Source organism: Fomitiporia mediterranea, assembly GCF_000271605.1.
Source record: "Fomitiporia mediterranea MF3/22 unplaced genomic scaffold FOMMEscaffold_18, whole genome shotgun sequence".
Classification (NCBI taxonomy): Eukaryota; Fungi; Basidiomycota; class Agaricomycetes; order Hymenochaetales; family Hymenochaetaceae; genus Fomitiporia; species Fomitiporia mediterranea.
The window spans coordinates 353,884-364,724 of NW_006760403.1; the positions used below are offsets into that span (position 1 = coordinate 353,884).

The 10,841-nt window shown below is 47.2% G+C and overlaps 2 protein-coding genes across 2 annotated transcripts; one reads left to right on the forward strand and one right to left on the reverse strand.

The window, feature by feature from the left end:
* Positions 1–58: 58 nt before the first annotated feature.
* Positions 59–8,570, reverse strand: FOMMEDRAFT_97681 (pre-mRNA-processing-splicing factor; the record flags this gene model as incomplete). The annotated part of the gene is made up of 26 exons (XM_007271600.1): positions 59–115; positions 175–378; positions 430–1,007; positions 1,062–1,105; positions 1,164–1,327; positions 1,387–1,592; positions 1,645–1,684; positions 1,738–1,850; positions 1,913–2,110; positions 2,228–2,268; positions 2,322–2,358; positions 2,415–2,685; positions 2,738–2,857; positions 2,912–2,944; positions 2,997–3,033; positions 3,087–3,608; positions 3,660–3,722; positions 3,779–4,016; positions 4,080–4,167; positions 4,219–4,472; positions 4,527–5,606; positions 5,662–5,807; positions 5,863–6,175; positions 6,227–6,863; positions 6,924–8,312; positions 8,385–8,570. 26 exons carry the CDS (start codon positions 8,568–8,570, stop codon positions 59–61), a joined length of 7,059 nt encoding a protein of 2,352 aa, XP_007271662.1.
* A 228-nt stretch (positions 8,571–8,798) lies between these two features.
* On the forward strand, positions 8,799–9,939 carry FOMMEDRAFT_137295 (uncharacterized protein; the record flags this gene model as incomplete). The annotated part of the gene is made up of 5 exons (XM_007271690.1): positions 8,799–8,930; positions 8,990–9,030; positions 9,085–9,107; positions 9,158–9,306; positions 9,364–9,939. 5 exons carry the CDS (start codon positions 8,799–8,801, stop codon positions 9,937–9,939), a joined length of 921 nt encoding a protein of 306 aa, XP_007271752.1.
* Positions 9,940–10,841: the final 902 nt, after the last annotated feature.

Genomic DNA, 10,841 nt, shown 5'->3' on the forward strand with positions numbered 1-10,841 from the left:
TACATAAAATGATTGCACAAGAAACAACGATCGAAACGAGAAACGAAAACAAAATCGATCATGCAAAGCTATTTTCGACATCCGCGCTGTCATCTCCAGTTTCCATATTAGCGAACTAAGATAGGTCATTATCATGAGAAAGCTGACCATAGTACAGACACTAAAGATACTCACAGTCAAGAAAGCCGCGGGACGATGCTGTTCAGCCCAGAACTGGAGTGGCGTGTCCAAAGTCATACTATACGGCAGATTTGACGACCAGAGTTGAGTGAGCCCAATCCCGTAATTCCAAACTTTCCCCTCGGGAACTAAGGTCATGCCCAATACACGGTCCGACAGAAGCAATTGAACACGCTCAGACATATTGGGGTTGAACCCCTAAACACTTCATTAACTTATGCTTGCGGTTGAAAGATTAAATCTACTTACCGGAGGGTTGGGTGAAGTATCAGCGTTCTTTCGGCCCCATTCAAACCCGGGTACAGTCAACGAGTGCGCAGATAACGATACGGAGCCTGGAGTGAACGAGCACATAATGCAAATAGAGGACGGACCCCATTCCGGATGGTCCGCCATCAACTTGGCTTGCGTCGTCACGTCTGTCGGGGATAAGTGAGGTAGTTCTAGTGCCTGGGTCTTAATCCAGCCTAATGGCTCGAGGTCTTTCAGGAGGAAATCATCCCTCGGCAGCTGAGAAGGTAGCTCCACCGAATTGTTATTGCCGCGTTGCGGAATCCATGCGACCGCTTTAATCTCTTTAACCTGCTTGTTGTCGGGAGGTGAAGTTCCATAAAGGAATGCAGCCACTTGCGTTCGTAAGTCTGCGGATATGACGAATGCCCTAAGAACGTTCTTCGGTATGACATAAGTGAACGAGGCTGCATCGTCCTTCACGTCGTCGTTTGACACATAGATATGCTGCAAGCGGAGGGGAAGGTGCGTCGCGGAGATAGCACGTACGCGCCAATCGGACTTGCTTGAGAAGACCTGCTGTTCGTAGTTGGTCGCTGAGAAAGGAAATCATAAGTAAACGCCAAAGATCGATAGTAATTTTTACTCACTAGTAACTGTCTGGATCGTATCACCATGGATATTGGTAGTTTTTCTGTGCCAAAGTATTCATCATCAAAGTTAATCTTACATTTTATTTATTTATTTCTTACGTTTGAACAGCAGTGACCTGGGCTTGAGCCTCCGTACTCTTCTCAAGCTCGGCCATTTGCTGACGTTGGACAGATGGAGCAGCGATCTCTTGACCAAGAATGATGTCTCGAATTTCACTAGCAGTTAAGGAAGCAATGTTTACACTATTCCGTTTGCCGAAGTCCTTAATACAAACGTGTTAGACACTAGGAGGTAGCACATTGGAAGGATAAAGAAACTTACTGCGAGGATAAGGTCCTTCAAAGCAACTTCGACCTTGATCCAATCATCGTCGGATAGTGTGGGCCAAACGAAGTGAGGTTCAGTTATCGTCGACTTATCGGGACGTAAGATAATTTTCGCTCTCTCGTTATTGACGTGTAAGCCACGCAAGAGGAGAATAAGACGCGAGAATGCTGTGTAACTCGAGATAGACTTGAGCCAGTCATCTTTAATAAACATTAGGAGATCAGCTCAATGAAGGAAGGCTGAGTCACGTACCATATAGGTTGAACAGAACCATCTGCGGTTGGGTTGCACGCTGCAAGAAGAGGTCAAATTATAATTCATTACAAAAGGACAACAATAACTCACAAGAATGAGATCACCAAATTTCTCCATCTTCATGCAAGCCTGGAAGGGTAATTGCAACTCACTTCCCTTTATGACGATGTTGGGAAAGTCAAGAAGATGGACCTCCAGAGGATCTATACAAAAAAGGACAGGTGAGCGACATTGCACCAACCTGGTACGCAAATGATATTCATACCCAACATTCCCTTTCGGGTAACAATCACTTGCTTTGGCTGCTCTTCGACGGGGAGTGAACGGACCAAAGCAGCAACTTCTTCAGCCGTCTTCCATTTCGCGAGCTGTCCCAAACGTTTCTGGCCAGCCCAGACACTCGTGTGGATGATCTTCAAGAAGAGCTGTCCTGAACGCGGGTTGAAGATGAAGATGGCACCGTCTACGGTTTAGGTATAAGTAACGGTAATAGAGCTCAGCGCAACATTCAAGACGTACTGATCTGGAGAAAAGGAGGTATAGAATAAGTATTGAGCCGGCCTGTTCACGGGAAAGTTACTTACTGGTTTAGTGGTCAAGTTACCCTCGAACGTCTTGTGACTATAATATCTGTATTAGCAGGGGAACAAGACGGAACAGAAGAAACGGCTAACATTGTAACACGGTAGACGTTCGTATCATCGACGAACCCTGCATAAGGAAGTGATTAGCAACAACTCGGAACTCAGTTTAATGGGAAAACGCACAAATGATCTGGTTTGAGAATAGCTCAGAGTAGTTCTGGCTATTCAGGTAAGGTTCCGTCGGTTCAGACGAATAGAGCTGCAAGCCCTTTCGTATACGCTCCCGAAGGACATGGCAGGCGGGGTTAGCTTTCATGATCTTGCTCATAGCTTGCTGGATTAATGGTTTCATTCCAGGGAACCAGTTGCCATACGCAGACCATAAGTTGTACGCAAGGTCCATGCCAATCATCACACCCGTCGGTGAAGGATAAATACTCATTGAGTCCGATACCTAAGAATCATTTATCAGACATGTCAAGTCTTATTACTAGTAAAGAACTTACATAGTCCAAGAACTTCGCACGCGTATATCGTTCAATGTCGTGAGAGTCGAAGTCACCCCAACGAAGCTGGACATCAATCCAATACTTGTTGCTTGTTGTTCCATCAAGCACGTCCTTGTTCTGAAAATAAAGTCAGCAATGAACTTGGACACGGGAAGGATGATTTAAGCTCACGTCAGTGACTAGGGATGGACGGGAGATGTTCCACTGAGTAATATAAAGTTAGCAAGGGCTTCTTACTAAGAGACAATATATTTACCTTGTACGCGGAGAAAAGCAGGATGTCCGCACAAGACCTTGTGATGAAATTCAATAACTAATCTATAGAGATATGGAATGAATAACTCACGAGTTCATCTTATAACTCTTACGAGGGTGGATCGTCTCTTTCTGGACCGTCTCAATCTGCAATGGCTCAAGCTCCTGATCGAACACCTGACATAAGTCCATCACGACACTCTCATGAATCTTCTGCCACAAGTGGGCACGGAAGATTTGAATGAGGGAAATCTTCAACGTCGGGATCTTTCCGTGCATGAAGATACCCGTTAGATCCAACTGTACTTGGAAACCGACGTAAACGTTTGCACGGTTGATAGTTGGACTCCACCACAACGTGAATCGACGATTTGGAATCTGATTCAGACCAGATCGCTGAGCGTTCGTGAGCTTCTTGTACCTCATCGACTCCTCGAACCCGGACGCTTTCTCCCAGAACAGACCCTCCCACGTTGGGAAGTACGTGCCCTTGAAGAGCGTATGCTCAAGGATTCCTTCCACACCTCCCAGTGCAGCGATGACGTCCACTCGGTAGTTGTTCAACTGCCATAACTTGCCATCATGCCGTTGAGATGTCCACCAGAACGGATTACTACAAGATCCGTCAGAATAACATTTCATAAAGCAAAGTTATAAAGCTTACTGTTTGAGAAGCTGATACTGCTTCCAGTCTGTTCGTACACGCCAACCGCGGTCATACGCAAGACTGTATGCAAGTCATTAAGTAAATCTCCGCTATCGATCTGTGTAGGATAAACTTACGTGTGACGATCCTTCTGGAACAATGTGTTGATACGAGGGATACCTCGATCCCAGCTATCTTCCAAGTCTTCCAAAGTCAAACGGCGATTCTGAGCATTTGCCTCCTTCCTCTTCATCGAATACTCAGACCAGACACGAGCTGAATCCAGAAACTCAGCTTCCCAAGGTTGGAGGTAACGATACAGGTTAGGAATAAGCTGGTCTTCTTCATGTGTCATACCAGCCCGGAAGTGAGTAACTGTATACAGGATGTTAGTTAAGAGACAGATAGGAACAACCGGGTAGATAGGATAAAGCGTACCTCCTACATCTGTTTGCTTGGACCATCGAAGGTCGCTCTGCGGAATTAATACGTGACCCATAGACAACATTCCGAGTCCACCGAGTTCCTTCATAAAGGTTCAGCAAATGACACTAGAATGTCAGGTTAATGGATTTACCTTCGGAGTATAGAAGACCACTGGAGGGAAACGCGAAGGCATCTTACTGTTCAAGCCGATCTTAACACGAGTTTGAATCTTATTCTCAGCCTTCACTAGCGCATCGAGTAGCTCATTAGTATGAATGACCGCCTCTCGGTAATAAGTCATCAAGCCAATAATAGCGGTGTTCCACTTGTTCACGATCTTGGAGAACGTAGTTGATCCAGAGCTCATAAGAACTTGTCGAATGCGGTTATTGAATTGCTGTACCCCTGTCATGAATTGTTAGATTAGAATCATAACCATGTAGAAGTACGAATAATTACCTTCATCAGATACACGAAGGAAAGCCTGAGCAGTACGTTCCTTCGTCTGCTCATTCGTCAAATTCCAAACTCCGTCCTTAAGCGAGAATTGCTCGCCGCTCATTGTGCGGATCTTCGGTAAAATGCGAACCTCAAAACCGCTCATAGAGAACAGCAATTGAGGGTTCTCTTTGGAGTAGACGCTAACGAATGTGTCCTCCCATTCAATTGTTGTTAACGAGCGAGGTAAACTCTGCTTAACGTTCCAGAACACAGCCCTTCCCAGGTTGACATCGTGCTTAATCAAACGCATCCGACAGTCACGCGGCCAACACCTCTTGTTATTGTACCCGATAACGTTGTTGTTGGTTGGATCGGGGTTTGCGCTGAGGTACCGTTGAATGAGATCGCGAGCTTCTTCCGCGGTAAACCTGAATAAGATATGTAACCGGTCGACATAACGCGAATAGAGACGGACTGGATGCCGCGTCTCGGTTGCAGAATCGCGGTATTGCAAGAAATTATTTGGCATCTGCGGAGGACCGGCCATCTCGCTCGCGCGTTGCAAGCCCAGGATCAAGAGATCGAGCACGAGACCCCAATATTGGAAGACGAAGGCAGAGAACTGCAGACCACGAATCATACCATACGCATTCGTGTGCGCCATGTCTTTGTAGGTGAGAACGCAGTTGTTCTTCGCCGTGATATAATCCGCGAGATTGTGATCGAGAATCAGACGAAGTAGACGGTTGAGAAGCGTCAAGTCGATCTTCTCGTATACCTTTGACAAAACGGTCTCCATCATCACAACGCATTCACCTTCGCTCGTCTCCCAAATGTCGGTCAAATTGTTAATACCTTGGCACCACTTATAAACGAGAAGCGGAGGGGGCTCGGTGTCTGCTGGCTTGATCCATGCTGGGAACAGTCCACGCTTGTCGGCCTCAAAGAACAGGAATTGGTCAAGATACGCGTCTGTAATCTTCTCCACGGGTTCAATGTCGTAGCACGGAATAAGTTTGTCGTAGGTGTCGAAGAACTCGATGCCTGCTTCTTTGAATGCTCGCTGGGTCAGGAGGAGTCGCTTGATACGAGATAAGCCTATATGCAAATCAGTCAACTGTAGCAAGAAGTCAAACGTCAGGTCGTGACGCACATTCATGTGGGTTGTCATAGGCCTGCTCGATGAGAGCAAGCTCTTCACGCTGGGACTGATTAAGGCGACCCTTGACACTGTACGCTTCTTTCAATTTTTCAAGAGCCAGGACCAATAGCTTCGTATCATGTTTATACGAAAGGGGTCTGTCAAAATGAATTAGTATGTCATAACATCAAAGTACAATACATAACGACGTACGGGAACGGGATAGGCGCGAACTTTCGGCTCTCCAACCAATGCACCGTAGACGTATAGATGGCAACAGCTTCCTCGGCACTGATATACGGACCATCCTTCATGTACGCGTGCTGACGTTCTTGTTCAGCCTTCAGGTAGAGCCGGGTAAGACGACCCAAGTTCTTCTTCACTACTGCCTTGTCTACAGTCGCACCACGCCTAATCCGCTCGCGGTTGTAATGGGCAACCGAGCACCACCAGTCAGCCTTGCTCTTGATGTAACGCAGTATGATGTTCTCGATTGCCGTCGGCATACCAGGGACTTTCCAAGGAACTACAATATGCTGATCAGTAGACGTGTTTCATCATCAGTAAGTACACGTACTGTTTGCCTTCCAGCAACGCCAAGCTTCCGACAAGTGCTGCAAGATAGTCTTCGCCTTGTTCTGTTTGATCGACTCTGGCATCATATCCAGAATGTCGTGCATTACAGCAGCACGTAGCTCCAAATCGTAATGCGATTCAACACGTTGCTTCGTAACCGTCTTTGCAATCCCCTTGCTGTTACGACCCTCGAACTGACGAGCAAGCAGATTGCCTAGCCAATGCTCGAGAAGCGGTACAATGCCACGCATGAAGAACAACCAGACTCGCCAACCAGGTGCCCAGAAACCACAACCTGGACCTTTACCGACTGGACCAGTATTGAAGCGGTAGTAAATCAAATGCTTGAGATCTTTACACATTCGGACCTGACGCATGAGCTTGTACTTGTAACGGTACATCCCAGTGAGCGCGCCAATGTGTGCGAAGATGTATTGCAATGCATCTGCTAGTTGGAACGCGTCGACGTTTCCTAGTCGGAACTGGACATGCGCATCGACAACAAGCTTCGTAAGACGCAAGATTTCTCTGCACAAGTGGAACGCATTTCCGAAACGAGACTTCTTGCGTTCCTTCGTCGTGAGCGTCTTCACTGGTTTCAAGTTCATGTTGTAATCCAAGTGCAGGTAGTTCAAGTTCTAGAGGGAGTATGAATAAGCCATCTCAAGAAACAAGAGTAAATTTTCGTAGCACTTTACCTTGCGATGGATGAGCAAGTTCAACATGTTATAACCTTGTCTGCACACTTGCAAACCAGCTTCAACCCAGTCAAGCCGCGTAGTCTGGAAGAACTTAGTGGCCTTCAGCTGACGGAACAAGTTCTTCTTCGTCATCGGCTTCTCTGGCCTCGTCTTCAGCTCGTTGAGAACGAAACACTTGAGCAGTTTCTGGTACGAGACGCGAACTTTCACAGGTTGATTTGGTGGGCAGTGCTCCAAGTACCAATTCTTCACCAACGGAATATCCTGCGCGCGACGCATATGCCCCGAACGCCTGTTATAAGGTGCTGGTGCCCACCACAAAGCAATACCATCCGCAGTACTCTCATTCTCTAGGTCTTTGTCCGTGAGGAACGGCTCGAGCTCATCCGGAAGCTCAAATTCATCGTCATCATCCGCGCCATTGGGACCAAAAATCTCGTCCTCGTGAGAAACGAGGGGTGCATTCTTCGGTTGGAAGCCACGAGAAGAAATAGGGTTAATAAGCGGGTCGAAGTAGAAGGCAGGCAAGTCAGGGTCGTCCGTTCGAATGTAAACGTTCTTCGGCGTGTGATACGGAGAGATTTGCACGGAACGCGGCAGAGAATTGTAAAGATGCGGAAAGGCAACTTTATATTCCGTCCGGATCTGTTGACGAATAATGATCTTATTAATGTCGTTGAACTCGTTCCAATCTTCGTCAAATGAGTCCATGTCTCTATACAAAGGTTCAAACTTCGGACCGCCAGGAATGGCCAAGTTGAGCGCCTTTGCGGTGAAGAACGACTTCTTGTCGAATAAGTAGCTCGAGTTATCGTCGGTGTGGTCCGAAAGAAGTGTACGTCCAAGCCGATACAAGTTGGCCGAGATGGGGAGCGTTATTGACCAGTACTTGTATGAAGGTCCGTTCACGTGAGGTGTGTCAATCAACGGCTTTGGATCATAGAACCAATCAATAATAGCGCTGTCTTCCTCCTCATCCAAGTCTAGCTGAATTGCTTCTAAGGGCTCGACATCCAGTACGTTATCTCCATAGTCGAGGGGAGGTTCCTCGTCATCAAAGGGCGGGAAGCGCATACGCTTGAAGTGTCGACGGTCGCGCTTTTCGCGACGCATGGCAAGCCACATACTACTCCACTGCGCATGATACACAGGCTCGATGACACGAGGAATTTCATTGACAAAAGTGATCGCACCCGTGATGTGGTAAAGAACAGGCACTTCTCGGACTTGCTCCCAAGGATATGGGATGTTCTCAAGCAACTTCATGACGGCATGCGGTATATACTTGAGCGCACCGAGGTGTACACGTTTGTCATTGCGGAATTTTCGATTGCTCATGTCTCCATGATCTTTTATGATTTTGCGAACATGTTCGGGCGGAAGATCCTATAACAAACGCAAAACATGTCACATTAGCGCCTCGAGTTTTAACAGCTCGGCAGCATTATAGTTACGCACCTGCTTCCCAGTATCAATAAATCCACCCTTGCGCTTCTCACCATAGCGCTTGTTCTGCATCTGAATCCATTTGTGAGATTTTTGCGCGAGCACCTCTGGAGGCATTCGCGAGCTCGACGGTTCGCCAGCAGACGTTGCAGGCATTCCCGGAGGAGGGGGAGGCATCCCAGGTGGAGGTGCCGGCATGCCTGGAGGCGGCGGTGGGAAAGATGGTCTGCTCATTGTCGCCGACAACGTCGTCGAAGATGGTTGCAGCGAACAAGACAGAAAGAGTGCTCGCTCAGCAATACGAGTGCTGTCACAAGCGTTACTGCAATCACGTCACAGCGCTTGAACCTTGACGCGTCAGTCACGTTCTCTCTAATCACTCGTGCTACACCGCTAGGGCTCGTCGCTGACGACGTCGCCAACAGAATGGCTATCATGGACGAAAATTATGAACGAGATTTGATGAAATTATGGACGCTGGTCGGAGACCTCAGCGAACAGCTTTCTCAAACCAAGGGGCTTGCCGATACGCTTCGCTCGCATTCCATGATCCTAAAGGCTCGTGTGCAGTCCAGCGACATTTTCCATATTTTATTGATTACCAATTGTCCATACAGGCTCAAGCCCTACATACAGAGACAGGATTCGTTCTTCGGCGGTAAGTTGGTCGCAACCAATGCCTTTGAGTTGTGATGAGCTAATATATTTTCAGGTTTAATCTCCACCTTTCACAAGGTCTGCTTAAGGCTCATATCTCTTTTTAATAGAAGCTGACAATAGACCAGAGGAATATGATGCAGAGCTGGAACGTATGAACAGCTCGTTGTCTCAAGAAAATCAAGGTCTACAATACGATAACAAGCAACTCAACTCGCTCTTAAAAGAGTATGAACAAACGCTTGATCAAGTCATGTCTACGTTCCGCAAGCACGCGGTAAGATTCTCGCCGGACAGAATAAAGAAAATATGTTCTCAACCTTGACGAATCTAGCATGACGTTCAACTCCGAGAGCTCGAGACCATTAAACTCTACGAGCAACTACTTATCGCTTCAGAGTCAGGATCGCTGGATACGCAACTCGCAGCAGATACTTCCGTTTCCGTCCTCATTGCAAAATGTTCTCGCCTGCTCCGTATGGTTCTACGACTAATGGGCGGCGAAGAGCCCACCCCTCCATCACTACCATCACCACCTCCTTCCGCTATTCCCAGTGACGATTCTTCATCTTACGATAAAGTCGAGACTCGCTGTGCGCCCGAGCTCGCAGACTCCATCTCACAGGATTGGGCTCTAGAAAGGGAGATCGAACTCTCCAGACTCGAGCAAGAAAACGCCGAGCTCCGCATGTTATTGCAAGCTGCAGACGCCGCGGCAGCACCCTCCACCCTTCCTCCCTCTTTACCAAAAGTCCCCGTTTCCGCGATCCGCTCGCTTATGCCTCGCCGTACACGTCTACGTGGGAATAACAGCTTCAGTTCCGAATCCTCTGTAGGCGAGTTCCGAGTAGGTCAATATGGTCATGGAGAACATCAAGGGTTACTTGACATGTCGGAAGAAGTTCTGTGAGGAAATCTCGATATAAGGCTGGCCTTACTTGCTTCGCGTTTTGTTTGCTTTGTAAATGCTATTGTATTTTATGTGTATTGTCTTGGATCATTGCTAATGTACTGGACTAGATTCAACGTAAAGCTGTAAGATGGTGAGTCCTGCACTCCTGTGGGGAATGTTACTTGAACTCACTTCGACGGTACTCCATTCTGTGCCATACTGTTACCAAAAGTATGCACATATCAGTTCACGTCATGTTGTTGAACCCAAGACAATCTACACACCCAAGCGTAATATCCGCCTCAAGGACATCCAGCTCCGGGAGCAAAAGTATTTCGACAGTCGAAAGCACCCCTACGGTCAGCGTGACATTCGATATAGTCCCGCTATTTGCTGTCCCCCCGGCAGGAATGACAAAGTTGTTGAACGTATGGTCGAAAGATAGAATAGGAATGAGGCCAAGAACTCCGAGCTGTGCATTCATGTGTGAGATAGTCACTGGTGATGACGCTGTATTCATCACTAAATGTATAGTGATGGTAAGATTGAGTGACTAGGAGACGTGCAAAGAGGAGATGGTTACTGGTGAAGTTTAACCTAAGAAAATAGGAGTAAGTGACGTTCTTTTTGAAATCTCCTAGAAATGATGTACTAACGAGGCTTGATTTTGAGTAATCGATTGAGACTGTCATAGCCTTAAGTATTCAAATTAGTCACAAAAGATGACCTACGCACGGTCAAGGCAACGCTAACATGCTGAAACTGCAATCCGATCTGTGCGAACACCAATGTAGCAAAAGCGAGAGTGGACAGGATGGACAGGAAGGGCAGAGGTGATAATAGCCTCATCTTTTCGTAGTCCACTCGTGTAATCCTATCTTCGCCGCTATATGTGCGGCTATGTGGGCTTCTTACAGGTG